Below are 23,893 nucleotides of genomic sequence, written 5' to 3' on the forward strand. Positions count from 1 at the left end.
GCAGTGCCGCGCCCGAGGCGGCGGCTGGGCGGGAAGCGGGGGTGAGCGGCACTGCGCATGCGCACCCGCCGCCGTGGGCGGGGCCGTGGCCTTTAAACGTTGCCGGCGGGCCGCCGGCCGTACGGCGCATGCGCGGCCGTTCTGTCAGCTCGGCGCGGGGTGGGGGGGGGCGCGACATGGCGGCGGGCGGCCGCGGCTGGTTCCGCGCCTTGGCGCTCGGCGTGTCCTTCCTCAAGTGCCTCCTCATCCCCGCCTAGTAAGGAGCTTCCCTGGGGGAGGGGGGATACGGCCTGTCAGCCCTCCCCACCCGGCCCGGGGTGGCGGTTGGCTTCTACCGCCCCTCAGGGCGGCCGGGGATGGGGAGGGGGGGCAGGGGCCGGCGTGGTGCCGCCGTTCCTGAGGGGGCCATGGTGTCCTGAAGGGCCTTATTTCCTTCGGGCGCTTGTGGGGAGCGGGTTGGCGCTGTCTCCTCGTCCTCTCGGCGGTGGGGAATCGTTTCGAAGTAGTGTTTGAAGGCGCTTACGGTCAATGCTGCTCGGTTGTTCTTCGGGGGAGCTGGGGCGGCTTTAAAACATAAACGCTTTTTAATTTTAAAAGGCGCTGTAGCTTTTTTCCTCCAGGAAAAAAAAAAATCAAATTGCTGTTAAAAAGTCAGTCAGAACGTGGAGTTTTGGCATTACGTGTCAGGAAAGGGCGAGCTATAAATAATTCTGGTCCTATAGTCGCCTGTATGTGTCCTTGGCACAAAATTCATGGAGCATCTTTGTTACTGTTCGAGTTACTTGATCAAAGTCTTGGAAGCTGCCCTAGAGCTGATCGTTGTAGGTTTCCTTTTAATCTACCTGTGGTAGTGTGCTCTGAAATTGTTTTTCCTTTAAGTATGTGACTCTTAACATAAACCTTCTGTAGTTATTCCACAGATTTTGAAGTACATAGGAATTGGCTTGCCATCACTCACAACTTACCCCTCTCTCAGTGGTACTATGAAGTAAGTACGTGTTTGGGGTTTTTTAGCTGTGCATACATTACAGGCGTATTGGGTATGTCAGCCTATGTGAATGTTAGAGGAGAAAAGCTTTTATTCGCAGAACGTACAACGTCATGGATACTGATGGTTGGCAGCTGTATAGCAGTGGTTCAGAAACATACCAGTCATGATTTGTTGGCTCTGTGTAGCATTTAGTTAAAAAATGAGAAGTGTCTGGGGAAACTGCTAGTACTTACGAAGGTGAAATGGAAAAGACAATTAAGGCACATGGGTTATTAGAAAGGCTGTGTAACGCAGGAGCAAGTTGCATGGTAGTCTTAAATTGCTGCTGTCTTTGCTCTTGTCATTAATGATACACAGTTATCGTGATAAAGAATGAATCATATAAATGGGTCTATACATTATGAAATCAATCATTGTATTAAAGTTTTGAGCCTCTGCTGGTGTGCTACTAGCATGCATGGATTTTAATTTAGATGAATCACCTTTAAGTTGATGATAGACTCAGCCTACACAATTGGGTTTTAATCCATCTCACAATATCTCCTTGACTTCTGGGGTAAATATCAGTCTCTAGTACTCTTCCACATAAGTGTCTGGGAACTGTGTATCCAGGACTAAATAATTGGTGTGGCTCAGAACTTTCTGACAGGCTGGTCTAATACTGTAAAAGAAATTCCTCCAGATGCCAGTGTGATCCCAGTGCCAAAGCATAGGATGCCTTTTAGCAGTGTAACATAAGCATTTGGGAACATGCACGCTGACAAATATACCCCATCTCAACCTGCTGTGTTCCTCCTTCCTCCTCTCCTGTTTCCACAGCTAATGAGTTAATTGGACATAATAATGGTCTGTATAGGAAAGGATCAAATAATACTATTTGATCTTAATAAGGTCTTATTAGAATTAAGACTTGTTGACTAATGAGTAAAAATAATTTTGAGACTGTAGCAAGGCTGATTGTGCTGGTGATTCCTCTAATGTAGACCAATATTCACTGTGAGCTATTTTATTGTGATTTTTTAATATTGGCCTTATTACTCTAAGTTGATATATAAAAACCAGGCAGTTATATATTGGTTAGGTGCAGATATACAAAATGTATGGGACATTTCTACTAATCAAGAGATGTCCCATCCCTCTACCAGTACAACAGCTCAAATCATGTTCAGCATGATACAGCTGGCTACTTCATTGTGAAGTAGTTTCTGTTAAATAGAGGCTACTGAGATAAAATACATCAGCTGATTTACTGTGATGAACTGTACCTGAAGAACTGTAAACAGCATGGATTGTGTTAACCTATTTAATCTTATTTTGTCTTTAGGCAACTTCAGAATGGACCCTGGATTATCCACCATTTTTTGCTTGGTTTGAATATGCGCTTTCGCACATTGCCAAGTACTTTGACCCCAAGATGCTGGTTATCGAAAATCTAAATTACACCAGTCGTGCAACCATCTTCTTTCAAAGATTTTCTGTCATCTTTACAGATATCCTTTTCATATATGCAGTTCGTGAGTAAGTCTTAATATTCTAATTTTAGGGAAAGTGGGTAGTCTTTAGTATATGGAACTTTTCTAGAGTAACAACAAATAATTTGTATGAATAAGCTTGTAAATGCATGGAAATATCAAAGTTGCTTTAACCTCTTCAGGGAGAAATTTGGAACACACTGCTAAACACAAGATGGCTTGTTCTTGGAGAAGCTATTGCTGTACGTGTGATCAGATTTGTACGCATTCAGACATTAGCTGCTGTTTCACATGCTATAGGTGTTTTGTTTCTGTCACTGGGTTCATTTTGCAGGAGTTGCAGGAGAGCTTGTGTGCACCCAACTGTGTTTTCCTGTTATGTTTCTTATTACTCTGTTGTTCTAGAGTAGAAGCATAAAGGAAACTTGTGACAAAATGCCAGTATCGTCAAATATGCAAAGTTGCTCCAGTATTTTTGGTATTCTTGATGATAAACTGATTATTCCAAGTCTAATTTAACAATATTAAGTTTGTATGTTTTCAGTGTGCCCTGACTTTGTGAAGAAGTGTTTATCTTACACCTAAAGAGTGTGTGCGGGGCAGGTGTTTTGAGAAATATGTTGCCTACCTTAACAATTTGGCTGTAAACAGTCTTCCCTCATTCTGTTCTGTCTGCTCAAAATCTGGGTAGAAAGCTCTCTTGCACTGGAGCACTACCTATACTCCTTTACTTACTTTATTTGAAATGGGCTAGCTTTGCATTGTGTCTTTTTTTCTTTTATTGTTCTGACTCAAAGATGTATGAATGAGATGGCTTTCTTAAAATGGCTCTACTAGTAGTATTTCAACACAAATCTTCCACAACTTCTTAATCTGATCTAACCTTACCTTCAAAAATAATATGGACCATATGGCTTCACACAGAGAAGTAAGAAGATGTTTTTAACCAACAAATAGCTCATAATATTGGGGGGGGACGGGGGGACCATGAAGAGTTTAATGTTCTACTGAGGGCCCTAAATACAACTTGGTATGTTGCCTCCAGATGTAGCAATACGTTGTTCATTCATGAGAAGTTGATAGGAAACAGGTTATGATAACTATACTTATTACTGAATGTGAGACTTGAACCTGAGACTGAGTTACTTAACATAAGCTTTAGCATGGAACATACTACAGCTACTGAAATTTAAAATCCTTTTTTTTTTCACTAAACTTTATTCATGACACTGTCTTCTCTTGATGAATTTAACAAGAATTTTATTGTTGCCTTCCATCTTAATAAAACAGTTTTCCTCAGGTTAAGTGTACTTCTCAACTCTGAAAAGCAACAATGTTTTTGTTGGCCATTTCAGTTAAGACTTCTGTTTCTTCTGCTCTTGTTCAGATGCTGCAGATGTGTAGATGGGAAACGAGCTGCAAAGGATATCCTAGAAAAACCAACATTTATTCTTGCTGTTCTGCTCTTGTGGAATTTTGGGTTGCTAATTGTGGATCGTATCCTTTCAAACTGTTGAGTGTTGTTTGTGGTTTGGTTTGGTTTTTTTTTTTTAATAACCTGTTATAGCATGTGGTACAAACCCATGAATATTATTACTACTATCACTGCAAGTAACACTACTGTTTGTTCCTGGGATTAGTTGAATAACTTCATGTTTTCATTAGAGTTATTATTTGGCAAAATGGAAACCGTTCAGTTTTTGGTCCAATTTGCCAGAACTGCAGGAGGACCAGTCTGGTAGCAACATGCCTGTTCCTGCTGGCTGCTGCTCCTCTGCTTGCCTACAGAATTGTTAGCAGAGAGCATCTTTTTTCAGGGTGTGGTTCTAAGTTTGTCCCATGGCAAGGAAAATCTTAGCAGTGCTTTATGTGGTTAATGTTACATGAGAATTAGCAAGGCTTTTTGAAGAGGATATAAAAATAACTCTGAAAAGTATTGACATAATGTGCATTGACCTAGCTGAGGAGGGAACAAAAGGGGAAAACAACAGTAAACTATTTTATAGGAAGAACTAGTTTTTTCTGTCCTGGCCCTTGTTTAAGTTGCCTGCTTACAGGTGGTAGGTGATAAGTGAGGGCTGCTGTCTCCATCCATTAATCAATGTGAGGCAGAAACTAATACTTAAAAGTTCAAAAAGTGGAGAATTAACCTTTTACTTGTTTTGGTTTATATCGTACAAGTTGCATGATACATATGTGGTCAGATTGTTATGCTTCATTTTATCAAGATAATGTACTGCTATTAATAGATTTTGTATCTGTGCTTACAAATAGGGGTAAGTAATGACTTCATGTCTATGTGGAGTGAATTTAAGCTTATTTTCTTGATTTAAGTTCCATTTTAATTTGAATTTATTGTTTATAAGTTTGGGTCTTCCCCAGAAGACCGATAGTAAGGAAAGCTTGGTTTATTCCTTTCTTGACTCAAGTTCAGATATTCACTTCCAGTACAATGGCTTCCTGTTTGGGCTGATGCTTCTTTCTGTTGCCCGACTATGTCAGGTGAACTTGAGTGGCTCTTCTGTTTGTCACTATGTGTTTTAGGTGCATTAATTAGCTTCATTGAGCTGCTCATATTGAAGGTATTGGGAGCAGCTCAAAGTTGAGGGGTGCTAAGATGGATGTCTAATTATTTGTTTAGTTTGGGGGAAAGAGGAGAACTTGAAACTCACCATAATTGCTTGCTGATGCTACAGCATTGCATTTCCCCCTGCAAAAGCTAAATTCTGTGTTACAACTCAGCAATGTGGCATGGTTTCCTGCCATCTTATCTTCTTCCAAGTCACTAGTCCTTAGAAAATGGACCTCTGAAGCTGTGGGGAGGTGAGACCTGTCCCAGTTTTCCAAGTATCATGTGATGACATAGTGTCCTCCTCCATACCTGTTGTGCATAACACTACTGAGTTTGTAATTTGATGTAAACACTCATTTGTTTTTCATGCCTATGATAAATGTTCTGTCACCTTAGGAATACAATAGAGGACTATTAAAAGTTATTACAAAGGGAGAACAAGTAGAAAAGCTTGGGGTTTGTTTTGTTTTTGCTTTAGAAAAGATACCTGGAGGGCGCTCTTCTTTTTGCTGTTCTTCTGCATTTCAAACATATCTACGTGTATGTGGCCCCAGCATATGGCATTTACTTGCTGCGATCCTATTGTTTCACTGCAAATAATGCAGGTAAGATGGGTTTTTCCTTGCTCACTTTTGTGGGATTGTGTTAATTAATGACACATCGGAATGAGATGGCTGTGGGTCAAATGAAAATTCAACCTGGGTAGCAGGGTTGGTAAGATCTTTAAAGATCTTTGAAATGTATGTATTTTTGTAAAATTCATGTTTTGAGTTCTTTATTAAGAAAAACCAACATGAACAAACTGCAGGTGGCAGTTTGAAGCCATAAGAATTATTCTGGTTATGAAATCTTTAGATAGCATCAGAAGCTATTTCAAAGTCCTCCTTTGAGTTTCTCTCCACTTTGCAATGAAAAACATGTTTGATTTTCCTCACATTAACAGAGAAGGTGCTTCTCTTGAAAGAGAAAATACTGGAAGTTTGTATAATGGAGGACCTGCAATGTGGAAAAAGTAAATGCAGACTAACTGTTGAAGGAAGCAACTGAATGCATTGATGTAAAAGGCTGTGTGTTTCTTTTAGATAGGTGCTAACAATTCACTAATAGTGTGGAATGTTTTGTCTCCCTCTCCACTTGTAACAGTAACTGCTTTCATAATCTGTTTGCTTCTTGTAGATGGATCCCTGAAGTGGAGAAGTTTCAGCTTGCTTCATGTAACTCTTCTGGGATTGATTGTTTGTCTTGTTTCTGCTCTTTCACTGGGCCCCTTCATAGTATTGGTAATAACCCCCTTTTCACCTGTCATTCCTCTGAACTTTTAGAAAATTGTTATAAAAATACAAACCATGTCTCATCTAAAGAGACCATTTCTTTCTTTTTTGTTTTCTGTAGGGACAGCTGCCTCAAGTCATTTCACGGCTTTTTCCTTTCAAGCGAGGCCTCTGCCATGCTTATTGGGCCCCTAACTTCTGGGCTTTGTACAATGCCATGGATAAAGCACTAACAATTTTTGGTACAGTATGCTAATCTTTCTATATGGTGCCTAAATGCAGATAGAGCTCTCTGGATTTTAGTCTTCCTTCCCCATTTGAAATTCAGATAATACATTACATTTTTGGATTGCCTTAAATCACTGATTGTCTACATAATCCAGTGGATGATAAGTTTCCAGCAGTAGGTCAGAAATCAATCTTTCTTCTCTGCTGTCCTTTAGAGAAAGAAAAGACTTGGCCATGCACTTAGTTCAGCTACTTAATTTTCTTCATTAACATTTATCAGTTTGTGCTTTTTTTATGTTTTATTTTTAGGTTTAAGGTGTAATTTTCTTGATCCCACAAAAATTCCTAAAGCCTCAATGACAGGAGGGCTGGTTCAAGAATTTCAGCATACTGTCCTCCCTTCTGTGACTCCACTGGCAACATTAATCTGTACTTTCATATCTATATTGGTAAGAACAAATAATATTTTTTGGAAACTTGAGGTGTTTTGTCCCCTGTAGATTTTATTTGATTAGCATGCACTTCACATGAATTTTAATTCCAGGGCAACAAATAAGTTTTCTTTAAAAACAAAACCAATTATTAGGATAAATGTGGAATTAATGTCTTGATACACAATATTACTTTAAGTATGGCTAAAAACATGGCCTGTGTCACCTCTAGAAGAGTTAAGAGATTAAAAGCAGTCTTGGATCAAAACCACCATGCATGCTGAGCTGGTAGTAACCTTTTGTAATAAGTGAGTTGAACTAAGATGCGAGTAGATATACCGTTGGAACTGTTTGGGCAGCTTACGGTGTTCCTAACACCATAAGCTACAGGTAAGCATAGTGTTCTTCATGTGACAAGCAAAGAATTGAAGGTTCAATAAGTAATTACTTGGATACAGAGTCTTTCTCTAATGAGCACCTAGCCTTTAACTGGAAATCTTTGTTTCAACACCTTTATGTAGTAACTTTGATAAAATGAGTTTGGTGGCTTAGATTCAAAGACAGTTCTTGCAACACAAATAACAGGGAGTTGGCTGTAGTCTTTCAGTCTACTTTTTCCCTCCTGTTATACTGATGAAGTCCTTAAGGCTCTACTCGTACATCCAGAGAGATTCAGTTCCTCCAGTGCTATATAATGCTTGTGCCACACAAGCACAACCTGGGTGTAGTGGTGTTTATTAACATTGAAAAAACTCTCATTGGACAATGGCTTGTGTTCAGGATTGCCAGACTTTTCACTGAAGTCCTGTTTTTGCCTGTTGTTTCTAGCCCTCTGTTTTCTGTCTTTGGTTTAAACCTCAAGGGCCCAGAGGCTTTCTGCAGTGCCTTGTTCTTTGTGCGTTGAGCTCCTTCATGTTTGGCTGGCACGTGCATGAAAAAGCAATACTCCTTGCTATTCTGCCTTTAAGGTAAGTGAATTTTGTACGTAGTAGTTGGCCAAACTGAACCTGCAGCCACTTGTTAAGGAATCATCAAATAGGATCGCTTTGTTTTCAGTATATTTCAGAAAATGAACATGTTTATAGAATGCCTTAAGCTGTAAAATTTTAGTGCCCTTCAAGTAGATTAATCTCAGGCACAATAACACGTGGCCGCCTTTGCAATAGAATGTGCTGGTGCTAGTATAGCATATGTAGGAGACTGGTGCGGTGTTAAACGAACAGTATCTTTTATGATATACTAACACTGGCATATACTTTACAATAGTTTGCATAGACAGAAGCTTTAAGTAAACTTTATTGGTAGTAGCCAATTCCTGTATCAGCTCTGTGGGGCACAGTAAAGCTTTGTACTAACTTACGGATGGTCGGAAGAACAGAAGCATATGGTGTTGGGATGATTAAGCAATCAGTTTAGGAGTCTGACATGCAGGCCTTCCCACTGCATACTCTTTTGTGTCTCTTTGAATGCTAAGCTGTGTTAAGATGCATAGTATACAGAGAATCTCTGTTTTGTTTCAGATGCTTGATGGCTTTTAGAATAATGCAAAAAAAAAAATCCCAAGACAAAAAACCAAAACAAACTGTGCTTGTGAAAGAATGGGGTTCAGACTTTAGGCTGCATGTGGACCCACAGCTCTTAAAAGAATTTATTTAGCTTCCCCTTGAAGCCTCCTTTTCTCAGTGACAGCTTGGGAGCAGGCTTGATGACACGTTTCACCCATGTGACATGGTGGACGAAAGCAGGCTGCTTTCTTAGGCCTTTTCCTTCCCCCACTGTTATTACTGCATTTCTGTAGTACATTCATTACACCCAAAAAGTCTTAAGACCTATTCGTTGTGTGTCTTGTGGCTATGCCTTTTAAAGAGAAAACTTAATTGGCTTGCCTGGCTTGAAGCATTTGACACTGCTGTCATACTCAAGCTTGGCAAGTGTTTGTAGTTGATTTAGTTCTTTTTCTCTCTGAATAATTAAGTTTAGAGATCTGTTCTGGCAGGGACAAATATAAAAATACTGTATCCTTTTAGCTGCTGGGCAGTTCAAGCCTTGATGAGTGCTGTGGTTCATATTTAAAAAGCTACATAGATTGTTCAGGAGCCAACTGAGGAAAGGGACCTTCTGCACTATGCTTGACAAGAGCAATACACAGTTTCTACTAAAAGGACTTTATGCCTGATTTAGGGTGGAAGTGAGGCTATAGTTCATAAGCTGCCTGACCAGTATTGCTACAAACTGTATTTTCCTTGTTCTTTTAAGTCCTTGAGACTTAGTGAAGTTTAAACTCTTGAAGTGAGACTCATGAGAGGTGGGGAATTAGCATTGGAAAAACAAAAGGAAGGAGGCGAAGCAGGGATTACAATGTTGGCAGCCAGCTGGCAAAGGAAAAAGACCATTTGTAGAAAACTCCAGGCCCTTCTGATGTGTGTGTTCAGTGGGTGTGTGGTTTTCTGTTGGGAGGGTTTCCTGGCTGATTTTTCTCCTGCATTTTTTATCTCTAAGGCCACATGTCATGGAAGCAGGGAACTTCGCCACAGGTCCAGTGTTTGGAGGGACTGGCATGCTATGAAACTCTATTTGACCTATTCTTCAGTCTCTTGTGAATTGTGTAGTGTTTTGCTGAAATTAAGTTTCTTTGCTAAAAGACAAAAGCATAACAAATTCTTGTCATTTTTAGCTTGTTGTCTGTTCAGAGAGCGAAGGATGCTGGCATCTACTTGATTCTGACAACAACAGGGCATTTCTCACTTTTCCCATTGCTGTTCACGCCACCAGGTAAAGTGTGTTACTTCTTTCTGTGCTTTCATCTTGCTGCTTTGCGTTTTTTCCCAGAGATGATGTGCAGGTAATTGTTTTGGATTATTTTATGTAATATGTTGGAAGTTGCAAGAGGCTGTATGTCAGCCTGTTTCCATAAATACAAACTCTCAATTAGTGAAAAGAAATGTTGGTTTAAGCAGCTGTGGAAGAGACACAGGCTTTAAGTTGAAAGAGAGATGGGAAATTGTCATAGTCAATATTTGTTATCCCTCATTCTGCCACAGTTCTAGAAAATTCCCCCTGTCTAACATAACCATGTGAAGCAAAAGTGATAAATACAATCTGAAACCACAAACCTGGCAACTGCTACGTCATGTTGTTGGTAATGTGCTTAAACTAAAAAAAAAAAATCACGCAGCAGCATCAGTTAAATGAAGTATGTGTAGGGACAGATTTGTCTTTGTGACCAAAAGTTGTTCGTTCCTTCCTTCCTTCCTCCCCCTCCACCCCTTTCAATTAATTAAGAGTCTGTTTGCTTCACTTAAACCCTAGGCCATCATAGCCATGACAAGGCTATGACACTGTATTGATTGTCATCTTTCTGGGAGAGTTCAAATCCAGACACTCACGCCCTCCTGGTCTGATAATGCTGCTTATTTGCAATAGTGAAGCTGCTGCCTTTAGAAATGAGAAACTTCTTCTGCCTTCTCTATTACTTAATTTTTATCTAGCCTGCAGCCTAGAACTAGATAGCATTGATTTGGCTGTCACTTTTGTTTTAAGCTTCCCAGTGATTTCTGATTTCTTTTGGATAGAAAAACCTTATTTGCAGTGCTATCTTAAATTGTAATTATAATTAGTGTGTTCAGTATGTTTATAGATAATTGAAGCAAGTGTATTGCAAATGCCTGGCATTTACTTTAGTAAATATCTATGCTTATTTTTAGATGTCCTAAGCAGTAAAATGTTTAGTTCTGTTTGGAGAAAATAATTAAGTTGGACAATACAAGTGTGACTAGTAGGATTTAAAGATACTGCAATTTATGTGGCAAAAGGATTTTATAATTAATTTTGAAAGTGTGTTATGTTCCTTGTATTTCAGAACTTCCAATTAAAATACTGCTTATGCTGCTGTTCACTGTTTATAGCTTCTCTTCATTGAAATCTCTATTCAGGTAATTAAACTTGTTCCCAATGCCAAGAACAAAACCATTTCTTCTGTCTACTGGGAATGGTGGTGTTGTAAGGGACAAACAGCACAGAAAACCAATGCTGAAGTATCACACTGAAGTGTTACTAGTCAAAAGATGCTGCTGTCTCTGTTCTCAGGAGGCAAGGCTTAAGTTAGGATTATTATAGCTTATCCTTGTTAGGTTTGAACTGTGACAGCTGCTCAGTTAGTCCCTGCAGGCTGTAGATCCCCACCTGCTTGATGTGCTGTTCAAGCACAAAGTTGTAGTACTGTAGCCTGCGAGGATTTAATTCAATATTGGAGCAGTTTTTACAGTGAGTTACCTGGAGACTGTTTACCAGGAGTTATAAATATTGCTGTCTTTTTTTTTTTTTTTGCAGTAGTGCTTAGTATTTTAATGTGTGGAAGGGACAGGTTGTTACAAATAACATACACTTAGAAGCTGTAACTTGTCAAAATCCCCTGCAAAAACTTGGTTGACAGAACATGTAATTGCCCAAACTATCCTGTGTATTTTTACAGGCTGTTGATCTGTTACCCACTTGACCAAAGATAGCACTTATTCTCATAACCCCTGTAGTCTCCACTTTCCTATTTCCCAAACTTTTCATGGCAAAACCAAGCTGTACTGAAGGATGTCAGAAATGCTATAAGCCTGTATTCCTTTTGCAAGAGAGATTGGCTCATAGTACATCCTACAGAAAGCTTGAGGGAAGAGGTTAAGATAGATCTGACATTTCCAGTCTTTGGACATCGAACAGCTTTGGTGGAACAAGTGTGTGTGTGAAGGTCTCTTTTCAGTTGTTCACTGAAATGATGTGAGGTGAAGCAGAGCAGCTGATGAGATTTCTACTTAGACTCCAAGGAATCTTGGAACCTGGTGTAAAAGCCACATGATAAGGAAATTAGCTGTACTCTGTTATCACGCTGGGTTTTTTCCTACTGAAACTTTAAATTATTATTTAAAGCCTTATTGTGAACTAATGGGGGATATTTTTGCACTGGTCACCAGTGATAGGTGAAAAATGGAATAGTTGGGTTTAGTTACCATCATGTATTTTAACACTATTTTTTTTAATTCCTCTGACAGGAGAGAGAGGCCTCTCCTTAACTGGCTTGAAACCATCTACCTCGTCCAACTCGTGCCTTTGGAAATCTTCTGTGAATTTATATTTCCTCTGACCCCCTGGAAACAGCACTTCCCTTTCATCCCTCTGTTGATGACCTCTGTGTACTGCGCTCTGGGAGTCACATACGCCTGGCTGAAACTCTACGTCTCTGTCCTGACTGAACGAATTTCTGTTAGACAAAAGGCCGAGTAAAGCTGTGGTGTTGGGACCAGTCCCGGGTTTGAGGGGATTATCGGGCACTGTGAGGGGTTGTCACAAGGACATACAACTCTTGATAAAACACAGCATATGTGTGGCATCATTGTGAGGGGAGTTTTTCTTCCAACACTTCTGTACTGCCCAACGAGGATACCTCTGATCAGAAGCGCTCGTCACAATAACATGGGGCGTGGTGAGATGCCACTTGCCATGGGTAAACTGTGAAGCTTAATGAGGTCCAGACTTCTGTCCCAAGGAAAACCTGCCCAGCTTTCCCAGTACTGTTTATATTTGAATAAAAATTGCTGTGGCACATTACAAGGGATCATTGCTGTGTAGAAGAGAGCATTGTAACTGCTTTCTGTGGAATATGTAAATTAAAAACTTGATATTTTTGTTTTGAGCATTTGTTGTGGGTTGTTTTACCTCATGTTGAAGCCCTGCTTTTTGAGGGACACCCACACAAGTGTCCAGGTGGAACCTTGTCCTGTGGTGCTTTGTCAAACCCTTGAGCTGTGTCCCTTTTGATCTCCTTCTTTCATACAATCTTTGCAAAGAGGTTTTAATATTCTTCTAACATGTATTTTTGTGGACCAAATTACCAGATTGAGGCATGCTTCTGAAATGATGAAACTTTTTAATGCCATTAAGTGTATGGGGTAATGGGGCTGGATAATCATATTTATTTGCAATTCATATAAACCTCTGCAACTGTGGCAAAAGACCACGTTTCCACAGTTCCTCTAGTAAACTGAGGAGGAAGGATATCGTGTTCTGCCTCGGCAGAATCGCGTACCCTTAAAGACAGCAGTTATCTACAGCTTGATGTAGTTCATCATTGTACTTTTTTAAACCCTATGGAACGGTCCCTAAATGATTTTGCTCTAGCAGTGGGGGTCTGGTTTGGAGCCCAGTGCTGACACATGAAACTGGGAGGGGAGAGGGGATGGATTTTGCCCCTCTCAGCAGTTCTTGAAATTTCTTCCATGTTAGTTGAAGAATGTGACACATACCCCCCAGAGGGGACAGCCCATGGGATGGTTACACTCTGTGTCTTCTTTGAATATTTTGGATGTCAAAATAGAGTGCGGCTCTTGTTAGGACGGTGGGTGGGTAGTAGAGCAGTTGCTGTGGCCATTTGCATAAGCACAAAGCTTGTATATTTAAACTTTCCACAGCCAGCGAGCTCATTTTCAGACTTTTTTCACTCTGGTTTTTGTTACTTTCTCATAGTTTCTGCTTTTTTTTTATTGCATTAGCTACTTTGCCGTGCTCTTTTTAGCTGCTGTGACTGTTGGCAGTGCCTTGGTACAGCTTTGACCTCTGTTCTACGTTCAATCTAAGCCTCAAAGTTCTGGGCAGGGTTGGACACCCATAATGCTCATATTTATCTGTCTATAGGTGCCATCCTGTGTAGGGGAATGGTAATATCCTGGCAAAAACCTCTCCGTGCTCTTCTCCAGCAGTGCCTTTGCAAATCGAGCCGAAATCCTCCAAGGACTCCCACCTCAACTTTGGCATCTCCTGCTAAGGAGCGGTAACAGCCGAACCTCCTCCTGTGTGGAGAAAAGCTAAATAATAATTTTTTTTTTTAGGAAAGAGGCTGGGAATCCTTTGGGACCTGTGATGTGTTCAAAGGGGTTTTTTAATGGTTATGTCAATCCTGGTACTGTTACACTGGGTTTAATGTGATTTTATAGTAATTAAAAAAGAATAACAACGGGGTAGGTGTTAGTCTTTAATCTAAGGAAGAGCTCTGAAAAGGAATTGGTTCTGATTTCAGGGTTTAATTAAAACCCTAATTGAATGACAGACCGGCCTCCCTGGCACTGCGCAGCCGCTTCACCCAGCGGTCTCAGGCCTGCGGGAGCCCCCGCCCGATCCCGGGTAAAGCCGGCCGATCCGCAGGGTGGGTTTGTGGGCTGGGGGTTTGGGGTTTGTTTTTTTTTTTTTTTTGGCGAAATCCCTAAAAGCGGTGCAGGGCGGCGGAACCCGAGTGCGCGGCGGCGGTGGCGGCGGCGGAGCGAACGCGCTGCCGCACCGCTCCGACCGGTCACCTTCGGCGGGCCGGCCGCCATGGTGTTCCTCCCGGACGAGTCGCGGTCGTTGCCGCCGCCTCCCCTCGTCAATAAGGGCTCGGTCTGGCTGGGTTTTACCGGCTGGGTCGCGGCCATGCTGGACAACGGCTTCAACCACCGTCCCGTCATCCGAGCCGGTGCGGCGGGGCTGGGAGGGAGGCGGGAGGGGAGGGCTGGAAGCCCTGAGGTGAGGGGCTGGGGGGGGGGGGGGGGGGGTTTGGGGGTGATTCGGTGGGATATGGGGGCGGGGGGGAAGAGGAGGTAGCCCTGAGGTGAGGGGCTGGGGGGGTTAGAGGGGTTTTGGGGGGCTGGGGGCGGGCGTGTGGGGGATTTGGGGTGACTGTGAGGGATGCGGGAGAAGGGGAGGGGGCCCCGGGGTGAGGGGATGGGAGGGGGAAAGGGGGTGCTCTGTGGGATTTGGGGGTGAGTCTGTGAGGGATACAAGGGGAGGGGGCCCTGAGGTGAGGGGATGGGAGGGGGAAAGGGGTGCTCCGTGGGATTTGGGGTGACTCTGTGAGGGATACAAGGGGAGGGAGCCCTGAGATGAGGGGCTGGCAGGGATGGGAGGGGGAAAGGGGTGCTCCGTGGGATTTTGGGGTGACTCTGTGGGGGATACAAGGGGAGGGGGCCCTGGGGTGAGGGTATGGAAGGGATGGGAGTGGGAAAGGGGGTGCTCTGTGGGATTTGGGGTTACTCTGTGGGGGATACAAGGGGAGGGAGCCCTGAGATGAGGGGCTGGCAGGGATGGGAGGGGGAAAGGGGGTGCTCTGTGGGATTTTGGGGTGACTGTGAGGGATATAGGAGCAGGGAGAAGGGGAGGGAGTGCTGGGGTGAGGGTATGGAAGGGATGGGAGTGGGAAAGGGGGTGCTCTGTGGGATTTGGGGTGAGTCTGTGAGGGATACAAGGGGAGGGGGCCCTGGGGTGAGGGGATGGAAGGGATGGGGGGGAAAGGGGGTGCTCTGTGGGATTTGGGGTGACTCTGTGAGGGATACAGGAGCAGGGAGAAGGGGAGGGAGCCTTGGGATGAGGGGACGGAAGAGATGGGAGGGGGAAAGGGGGTGCTGCGTGGGATTTGGGGTGACTCTGTGAGTGATACAAAGGGAGGGGGCACTGGGGTGAGGGGTCTGTTGGCGGGGGGCAGATGGGAGGTAATGGGAGGGGGCTGGGGAAGGGGCATCGTATGGGGGTGGAGGGGATTTGGGGTGACTCTCTGAGGGATATGGGGGGGCGGGAAGGGGAGGGAGCCCAGAGGAAAGGGGGGTCTCTCTGGGGGGCCTGCAGGTGAGGGTGCTGTAGGGACCTGGGGGGCGCTGACCATGGGGGTAAGCGAGGAGAAAGGAGCTGGGGTGTGTGGGGCCAAAGTGTCAGGGGGGCTGGGGAAAGCGGGGGGCCCGTCTGGGGCTGGGAGATGGGCTGAGGCAGGGCACGTTCCTCCTCCTGCTGCAGGTGTTCACCGCCAGATCCTCTTCGCTACCGTGGGATGGTTTGTGGGCTATTACCTCGTTAAACGTATGGAGTACATACATGCCAAAGAGGACAGAGAGTTGTTTGAGTACGTCAGGCAGCACCCGGAAGACTTTAAGGGAGCAGGTATTATAAGTTGGTATTTTAAGAAAGACATCGGCCTGCCATAACGTACCGGTTAACAAGTGCTAATATATGTAAAGATGTTGCTAGGCTGCTTGCAGAATCTGGTCTTTTCTGGCAAGCTGTACTGACTGCTAACTCTTTCCTGCTTATTCACAATCTAAATTGCAACAGTATTAAGGATTTTATGATATGAAAATAGTTATTTTTACTGAGCCGATCAGCTGCCTTGATGACCAACTCTTCCTCCTAGAAGCTTTTTTTAATATAAAGATGGCAGAGACAAAAAATAAGTACAGACTAAACTTGTGCCGCTGAAGGAAAAACAAAGAAACTAATAATAATTAGAAAACATGGGGTTTATTCTTGTAAAATGACAATTTTACTGTTTGTTCTTGTAAAATTGCAGTGCATGTCGATTTAAAAACGGTGTGATGAATATTCAGAAAATAAGCAGAGCAGGTGAAAAAAGAATAAATAGAAATGTCAGGAACCCTGAAGCCATGTTGGCTCTTGCTGGCTTAGAGCCTTGGTGAAGAACAGCATTTTACTAAATGTAGTCATTAAGCCCAGCAATGCAATGGCAAATTGTGGCGAAAATTGTCCTTTTTCTAATAAAATACAGTTAGGTGACTCTGGCTGTTGGATTGTAATCTGCATCATCCCATGTTGGGAGGAATATGTTGAAATGAAGAACTGTTAATATTGAGATCTCTTTGCAGGGATCTGTGGGGGGCTGTATGGAAAAGAAGTTAAGTATTCAGTTTATGCAGCAAGCGAATAGTGCGCTGTTGGTAGCAAAAAGCAGATCTTGGTGGCTTTGTTAACCTTAAGACTTACTATTAAAAATCTTCAGAATTGATCTCAAATGCTGATTAGGTTTTCGCAACTCTACCCATTGCCTTTTGTAGAAAAGAAAAGAATAGGAGAGCTTTTGGAGGATTTCCACCCAGTTCGCTGAGGATTTCTCCAGCGGCGATGTGTCACGGGGTGCATCTACTGAACTAATTCTGTACCGAGAACTTCAGCAGGCTGGCTGTAACTGTTCAACCGTCCATGGCTTGGAAAATGAACCATTACTTGCTTTCATGTAATAAAACCTATGATTAAATACTTAGTGTTTAATTAATTGTTCTGCTGTTCCATTGTGGTGTAACAATATATAGGTGACTGGTGTTTGTAATATGATAATAACTTTGATTCACCCCTTTTTCAGTTATTTTATTTTAATTGTGAAAAGGGAAGATTGTTCATGCAGTATATATCTTACAAAAAAACCCCAGAAAGTAGTTCTATGAATTCCTCCTTTTTATTTCTCAGTGATGTTTTTCCTAACCCTTCAACATGCTCTGGACCAGCCCCTGTAGACACGGTAGCCGAAGTCTTGCTGTGAAATTAATTCTGTCCTGCTCTTGAAAATAGATGCTCTCCTTAATTAATTCCCTCTCTATATTTTGCATTCTCATGTTACTTTTTCTTTGCTGGGGATGAGGATTCAACCTTTCTACTTTCTCACTTGGTTGTTAGCTCCCGAATCCACGTACTGAACCCAAACGTGTTCCAGACACGCTGAGGATCTGCAGCAGTTCTGAATTTCACTGCAGGGTGCCCGGCACCTCTGGAGCTCGACGCACTTGCAGTTGAGGCTGCTCCAGTTATGAATGATTTTTATGAAATTCCCAGTCCCCTGCGCTGTTTTTCAGCACCTGCCTTGGCTTCCTCCTGCGCTGCCACGTTCCCCGTGTGCGCTTGGTGTGACTTTCTGCTCTGTGCGGTGCCTCAAAGCGCTCTCTCCAGCTCCTCTTCCCCGGGGAAACCTCTCGCTGTGCTCTGGGTGCCGTTGCCTCACGCCTGCCTCCAGCCTGGTGCCGCGCCAAGGTGTGGGACGGTTGGGTCCCTCTCCTTGCCTCGTCGCCAGGGGCAGATTCTGCTCCCAGGTGATGTTTCAGCAGAACTTCAGAGCTCCTTGGATCCGCTGGTGAAACCCAGCAGAGCTCTGTTTGCGGCCGCTGCTGTGGCCGCTGGCTCACCTCGCTCTGTCCCATCCCTTGTGGGCCCTCCTCTCTGCTCGAGGGGTCAGGAACGAGCGTCCCCCTGCACAGGCCACGTGTCTGGGCTGTGCGTTCAGCAGATCCACACGTTTTTCTGCACGGAAAACGGGGATCGGCTTTTGATTACGTTGCTGTTGACATAAGGAAGACAGTCTTTACAGTGAGGGTGGGAAGACGCTGCAACACGTTGCCCAGAGAGGTTGTGGATCCCTTGAAGTGGTTACGATCAGGTTGGATGGGGCTTTGACCGCCCTCATTTAGTGGAAGATGTCCCAGCCCAAAGCTGGTTATGTTAAGGAGGAAGGTGACCATCAGCTGGATTAAATAGTGACCAGGGAATTACGGAAGGGACTCTGAAAATCCAGAAGGTCTCAGCCCAAAAGGAAGCATGAAAGTTCCCAGCGTGAGGGAGAGACCTTGGAGGGGCAATGGCAGGAGTCGAAGCCTGCCGGGCGCTGCCAAAAGCTCTGAGGGTGGTGAGGCACAGGTTGCCCAGAGAAGTTGTACATTCCCCATCCCCGGCAGTGTTCAAGGCCAGGTTGGATGGGGCTTTGAGCAGCCTGGTCTAGTGGAAGGTGTCCCTGCCCGTGGCAGGGGGCTGGACCAGCCGGTCTCGGAAGGTCCCTTCCAGCCCAAACCACCCTGTGACTCGTCGTCCCTTCAAATTCCCCATCACTGCACTGGAGAGTCCCCTCCCAGCCGAGCCCGTGTACCCCTGCCCCATGCCGGGGCACTCTCCAAGGCCTCCAGCCGGCAGAAAGCCCCACACGGACAATGGTTTACAGCGCTCGTTTTATTAGCAAAGAGTGGGGAAGCAGCCCTCGGAGTCCAGGTACCAGCTGGAAAAGGGCCCGGCAGCCGCAGGGGACCGCCGGAGGTCGGGGCCGCCGCCTTCGTGCCGCTCTTTGAAAATAAAGAGGAGGGCACGAGCCGGCGGCTCTCCCAGCGGACCCCCCAGCACCACCAGATGCTTCTTCCTACGAGGATACGGCACCGGCTGGTTCTCGGGCGGTCGCGGCCGTCGCCGGCGTGCGGTGCCGGCGCCGGGAGATGGGCTGCCGCGGCGCGGGGAGGGCGAGCGGGGCTGGGGGAGAGCCCGCCACGGTCGATGGTCGGCGACGGGGACGTCCTCTCCTTCGTGCCGCCAGCGCTCGTCCTGCAACGGCAGCTGTCCTTAACCCCAAAGTCCATCCCCGGAGATGCCCGCGCCACCGGCCCGGGGGCCGCAGACCCGGAGTCCCCGGAGCCCGCGCACGGAGGGATGGGACGAGTCCTCTCCGTCGGCACAGAGACGGTGATCTGCGGCACCGCGTTTCAAGGCGCTCCCCGGTAGATCCCCACCCCTGCGGAGCGGCGGACCTCTCCGGGGACGTCGGCCGCCCCTCGCCCCGCGGCCCCGGGCTCCGCGGCCCCCCAGCTCTTACCTGTCGGCTGGGGCAGGGTCACCAGCTGGGCTGCCCCTCGCTGGGGCTGATCTGCTCCAGGATCTGGCTGTACCGCCGGGTCAGGGCGTTGGTGTCCCTGGTGAGGTGGGTGAGGACCTGCTGCAAGCCGGCCAGGTGGTGGGACAGGCGCTCCTCCAGATTGCTGTCTGCACCCTCGTCCGAGGCTGGATCGGCATCGGTGCCGGGCGGGCTCTGGTCGGTGACGGAGGCCAGCCCTTTCTCCACCACGGGCTTGATGGCCTTGAGGAGCTGGTAGCGCTCGTAGAGGTCCGCGCGGCCGCCCGTGGCCGGGGCCGCCCCCTCCTGCTGCGGGAAGACCCCTCGGAGCAGGCTGGGGAACATCACCTCCCGCTCCATCTTCTGGGTGGCCGAGAAGTACTGCTCCATGGCCCCGCTCCCGCGGCTCCGGCAGCGCCGCTCCGCTCCCTTCTCGGGGTGCCGCCCGCTCCCCGGCCCCGCCGAGGGCTTTTTATGCGGGACCGGGGCGCGTCCCTCCTCCGCCGTCCTCTCCTGCCAGCCTGGAGCCGGGCTGGACGGCCGCGGGGCCGGGCTCGGCTCCAGCCCAGCTGGGGCTCGGCCACGCCGTGGCCCCGGCTCTCTGCCGTCCGTCCCGCTCCGGCCTCCCGTGGCCTTGGCCCCAGCTGGACGGGGTCCTGCTGCGTCCCCGCGCCGGCTGCTGCGGGGCGGGCGGGAGCGGAGGGGACGGGGACCTCTCCTCTCCTGTCCCCACCATTCCCACCGTTCCTGGGGCACCGGGAGCGTGGGGCCAGATCCTGCCCCTCGCTGCGGGCGGCAGTGCTGCCGGGGGGGCCGTCGCCTCTCCCCCCTCCTCGCTGCCACGCGCTGGGGACGTGAACCCTCCGCCGACGTTGAGCAACCCTCTTCTGTCCGCAACCGCTCCCTGGAGGCGGCGGTGGCATCCGTCCGTGTGGAAAATCTCACTGGGGCTGCACCGCTGGGTGGTGTCCCACCTGGGATCCCTGGGACGAGGATGGGACAAAACGCCGCGGCGGGAAACTGCCGTTTTGGCACGCGGCACGGAGCTGTTCCTTCCCACGGGGGAGCGCAGACGGGGCCGCCATCTCCCCCACTGCCCCCTCGGTGGGGCAGAGGCCTCGGCTGGGGCAATGGCCAGCACCGCGTGTCCCTGCGGTGTGTGGCAATCGGGGAAGATTTGTTCTATTTGGGGAAAGGCCGCAAGGTCCTTTGGCCCTTTTGCAGCCCTCGGTGGTGGCAGCTCTCCCGCTGCCCCCCTGCCTCCATGTCCCAGCCAGGTATCTGCTGGGAGATGTCCTTCATCGCGGGGACGTGCAGGCAGTTGTCACCCCAGCCAGCCCCTGGGAGGGGGCTCGGTGCCACGACTCCCCAGGACACGCGTTCCCTCCCCGGGCACCTTCCCAGCCCGTGGGGACGTCTCTGACCCCCCATCTCCAGCTCTCCCTGGAGCCCAGCCCAGGGCAGGGCTACGCTCTCCCGGTGGTGCCACGGCGGGGATGTGACGGCAGGAGATGCTCGGGATGACACAGGGACATTTGGGGGCACGTGTGTGGTGGCATTTTCCCCCCACCCCGTGAGCTGGGGATGGGGAGGGACTCCCCAGGAGGATGGCGGGCTGGGAGGAGGCTTGCCCAAACACTGGGTCTGCGGCCGCAGAGACCCGTGGATCTCATTGCATCTCCCAAGGGCTCCAATGTCCCTGAGCGGCCTCCCCTGGACCCCCCCTGGGGCTGGGTGCCCCATTTTGGCTCAGCACAGCCCCAGCCGTGCCACAGCCGCACGGTGGCTGTGCCGGGCTCCAGCCCCGGCCCCTCTCCCCCTGCTCCTGCCATCGCTGCTGGCGGTGGCGGTTCCCCCCCCCAGTCTCTCCCAGCAGGATGTGGGGGGCCCATTTTTGGCTGATGGGGTCCCTGGAGGCATGGGGAGGGGTTGGGAATGATTCATGTCCGACAACAGGGATTTGGGGAGCGACCTGGGGCCGCAGAGCCCGTGTAACCCCCTGAGCGGCTGCCCCGAGCGCTGTGTCAGCTCGGGAGGATGATGCCAAAGCCGAAAAAAGGGAGCGGGGGGCAGAGTGTCCCCCGTCTCCCTCTGCCCCAGGAGCCCTGCAACGTCCCCGCGCATCCCAGCAGCTCCACAGTGGTCCAGCCCCAAAACCTGGCCGAGCTCCCTGCACGGGGCCAGCAGCACCCACACACCTCGGCGTAGCGCTGGGTCCCACGGCAGGACACAGCAGAGGTGACGGGGGCACCCCGTAAGGGACAAGAGGGGCGGTGGGGACGGGACTGGGGGGGAGAGGGCAGGCGGCAGGGTGGGCACCTGGCTGGGACGTGGAGGGGCGATGGGAAGGCTGCCACCGCCAAGGGTTGCAAAAGGGACGAGGGACCCTGTGGCCTTTCCCGAAATAGAACAGTTTTCCCCGATTGCCACACGCTGCAGGGACACGCGGGGACGGGCTGTTGCCCCGGCCATAGCCTCTGCCCCACCGAGGGGGCAGTGGGGGGTCACCCTGTCCGCACACCCCCACGGGCAGCAATGGCTCCGTGCCGGCGCCACGGGAGTTTCACATCATGGTGTCAGGTCCCCGAACCCGTCCCTGCCCGGCTGGGGGAAAGCCCGGGGGAAGGGGGATGTTTTTGGAGACCCCCATGATGGCTGGGCACCAGCTGGCTCCTCTGTCCCAGGCCCCCACGTGGGACCCCACATTGCAGCACATCCCCGGTGGAATTTTTCCGTACGTCTGCAGAAGAGGGTTGCTCAACGTCGGCGGAGGGTTCACGTCCCCAGCGCGTGGCAGTGAGGAGGGGGGAGAGGCGACGGCCCCCCCGGCCGCCCGCAGCGAGGGGCAGGATCTGGCCCCACTCTCCCGGTGCCCCAGGAACGGTGGGAATGGTGGGGACAGGAGAGGAGAGGTCCCCGTCCCCTCCGCTCCCGCCCGCCCCGCAGCAGCCGGCGCGGGGACGCAGCAGGACCCCGTCCAGCTGGGGCCAAGGCCACGGGAGGCCGGAGCGGGACGGACGGCAGAGAGCCGGGGCCACGGCGTGGCCGAGCCCCAGCTGGGCTGGAGCCGAGCCCGGCCCCGCGGCCGTCCAGCCCGGCTCCAGGCTGGCAGGAGAGGACGGCGGAGGAGGGACGCGCCCCGGTCCCGCATAAAAAGCCCTCGGCGGGGCCGGGGAGCGGGCGGCACCCCGAGAAGGGAGCGGAGCGGCGCTGCCGGAGCCGCGGGAGCGGGGCCATGGAGCAGTACTTCTCGGCCACCCAGAAGATGGAGCGGGAGGTGATGTTCCCCAGCCTGCTCCGAGGGGTCTTCCCGCAGCAGGAGGGGGCGGCCCCGGCCACGGGCGGCCGCGCGGACCTCTACGAGCGCTACCAGCTCCTCAAGGCCATCAAGCCCGTGGTGGAGAAAGGGCTGGCCTCCGTCACCGACCAGAGCCCGCCCGGCACCGATGCCGATCCAGCCTCGGACGAGGGTGCAGACAGCAATCTGGAGGAGCGCCTGTCCCACCACCTGGCCGGCTTGCAGCAGGTCCTCACCCACCTCACCAGGGACACCAACGCCCTGACCCGGCGGTACAGCCAGATCCTGGAGCAGATCAGCCCCAGCGAGGGGCAGCCCAGCTGGTGACCCTGCCCCAGCCGACAGGTAAGAGCTGGGGGGCCGCGGAGCCCGGGGCCGCGGGGCGAGGGGCGGCCGACGTCCCCGGAGAGGTCCGCCGCTCCGCAGGGGTGGGGATCTACCGGGGAGCGCCTTGAAACGCGGTGCCGCAGATCACCGTCTCTGTGCCGACGGAGAGGACTCGTCCCATCCCTCCGTGCGCGGGCTCCGGGGACTCCGGGTCTGCGGCCCCCGGGCCGGTGGCGCGGGCATCTCCGGGGATGGACTTTGGGGTTAAGGACAGCTGCCGTTGCAGGACGAGCGCTGGCGGCACGAAGGAGAGGACGTCCCCGTCGCCGACCATCGACCGTGGCGGGCTCTCCCCCAGCCCCGCTCGCCCTCCCCGCGCCGCGGCAGCCCATCTCCCGGCGCCGGCACCGCACGCCGGCGACGGCCGCGACCGCCCGAGAACCAGCCGGTGCCGTATCCTCGTAGGAAGAAGCATCTGGTGGTGCTGGGGGGTCCGCTGGGAGAGCCGCCGGCTCGTGCCCTCCTCTTTATTTTCAAAGAGCGGCACGAAGGCGGCGGCCCCGACCTCCGGCGGTCCCCTGCGGCTGCCGGGCCCTTTTCCAGCTGGTACCTGGACTCCGAGGGCTGCTTCCCCACTCTTTGCTAATAAAACGAGCGCTGTAAACCATTGTCCGTGTGGGGCTTTCTGCCGGCTGGAGGCCTTGGAGAGTGCCCCGGCATGGGGCAGGGGTACACGGGCTCGGCTGGGAGGGGACTCTCCAGTGCAGTGATGGGGAATTTGAAGGGACGACGAGTCACAGGGTGGTTTGGGCTGGAAGGGACCTTCCGAGACCGGCTGGTCCAGCCCCCTGCCACGGGCAGGGACAC

The 23,893-nt window shown here is 49.6% G+C and overlaps 4 protein-coding genes across 6 annotated transcripts; 3 read left to right on the forward strand and 1 right to left on the reverse strand.

Moving 5' to 3' along the window:
• Positions 1 to 128: 128 nt before the first annotated feature.
• On the forward strand, positions 129 to 12,645 carry ALG8 (ALG8 alpha-1,3-glucosyltransferase). Of its 3 annotated transcripts, none has more exons than XM_075050185.1 (13): positions 129 to 256; positions 910 to 988; positions 2,316 to 2,509; positions 3,851 to 3,960; positions 4,898 to 4,965; positions 5,514 to 5,640; positions 6,212 to 6,315; positions 6,428 to 6,548; positions 6,844 to 6,983; positions 7,794 to 7,933; positions 9,640 to 9,737; positions 10,825 to 10,897; positions 12,005 to 12,645. In XM_075050185.1, the coding sequence occupies exons 1-13, from the start codon at positions 129 to 131 to the stop codon at positions 12,234 to 12,236; spliced, it is 1,614 nt and encodes a 537-aa protein (XP_074906286.1). In that variant the 3' UTR covers positions 12,237 to 12,645. The 3 variants fall into 3 exon arrangements, with proteins under 3 accessions (XP_074906286.1, XP_074906289.1, XP_074906288.1); XM_075050188.1 differs by having other exon boundaries at positions 136 to 256; positions 6,885 to 6,983; positions 7,828 to 7,933; XM_075050187.1 differs by lacking the exons at positions 129 to 256; positions 910 to 988 and having other exon boundaries at positions 2,492 to 2,505.
• A 1,545-nt stretch (positions 12,646 to 14,190) lies between these two features.
• On the forward strand, positions 14,191 to 17,358 carry NDUFC2 (NADH:ubiquinone oxidoreductase subunit C2). Its single transcript, XM_075050447.1, has 3 exons — positions 14,191 to 14,457; positions 15,768 to 15,911; positions 16,820 to 17,358. Exons 1-3 carry the CDS (start codon positions 14,319 to 14,321, stop codon positions 16,867 to 16,869), a joined length of 333 nt encoding a protein of 110 aa, XP_074906548.1. The 5' UTR covers positions 14,191 to 14,318; the 3' UTR covers positions 16,870 to 17,358.
• A 1,382-nt stretch (positions 17,359 to 18,740) lies between these two features.
• LOC142041541 (mid1-interacting protein 1-B-like) lies at positions 18,741 to 19,944 on the reverse strand. The gene is made up of 2 exons (XM_075050448.1): positions 19,384 to 19,944; positions 18,741 to 19,115 (listed from the first exon to the last, which is right to left on the reverse strand). Exon 1 carries the CDS (start codon positions 19,789 to 19,791, stop codon positions 19,402 to 19,404), a length of 390 nt encoding a protein of 129 aa, XP_074906549.1. The 5' UTR covers positions 19,792 to 19,944; the 3' UTR covers positions 18,741 to 19,115; positions 19,384 to 19,401.
• A 2,362-nt stretch (positions 19,945 to 22,306) lies between these two features.
• Positions 22,307 to 23,687, forward strand: LOC142041542 (mid1-interacting protein 1-B-like). The gene is made up of 2 exons (XM_075050449.1): positions 22,307 to 23,044; positions 23,313 to 23,687. The coding sequence occupies exon 1, from the start codon at positions 22,637 to 22,639 to the stop codon at positions 23,024 to 23,026; it is 390 nt and encodes a 129-aa protein (XP_074906550.1). The 5' UTR covers positions 22,307 to 22,636; the 3' UTR covers positions 23,027 to 23,044; positions 23,313 to 23,687.
• The last annotated feature ends 206 nt before the right edge of the window (positions 23,688 to 23,893 follow it).

The sequence above is a fragment of the Buteo buteo genome, chromosome 18 (genome assembly GCF_964188355.1).
Source record: "Buteo buteo chromosome 18, bButBut1.hap1.1, whole genome shotgun sequence".
Classification (NCBI taxonomy): Eukaryota; Metazoa; Chordata; class Aves; order Accipitriformes; family Accipitridae; genus Buteo; species Buteo buteo.

Coding starts and splice junctions, on each gene's coding strand:
- ALG8 (XM_075050185.1), top strand. CDS start 129: ATGCGCGGCCGTTCTGTCAGCTCGGCGCGGGGTGGGGGGGGGCGCGAC. Junction 2,510..3,850: donor TTCATATATGCAGTTCGTGA/GTAAGTCTTAAT, acceptor GCTCTTGTTCAG/ATGCTGCAGATGTGTAGATG. Junction 6,316..6,427: donor TGGGCCCCTTCATAGTATTG/GTAATAACCCCC, acceptor TGTTTTCTGTAG/GGACAGCTGCCTCAAGTCAT.
- NDUFC2 (XM_075050447.1), top strand. CDS start 14,319: ATGGTGTTCCTCCCGGACGAGTCGCGGTCGTTGCCGCCGCCTCCCCTC. Junction 14,458..15,767: donor CCGTCCCGTCATCCGAGCCG/GTGCGGCGGGGC, acceptor CTCCTGCTGCAG/GTGTTCACCGCCAGATCCTC. Junction 15,912..16,819: donor GGAAGACTTTAAGGGAGCAG/GTATTATAAGTT, acceptor TGCCTTTTGTAG/AAAAGAAAAGAATAGGAGAG.
- LOC142041542 (XM_075050449.1), top strand. CDS start 22,637: ATGGAGCAGTACTTCTCGGCCACCCAGAAGATGGAGCGGGAGGTGATG.
- LOC142041541 (XM_075050448.1), bottom strand. CDS start 19,791: ATGGAGCAGTACTTCTCGGCCACCCAGAAGATGGAGCGGGAGGTGATG.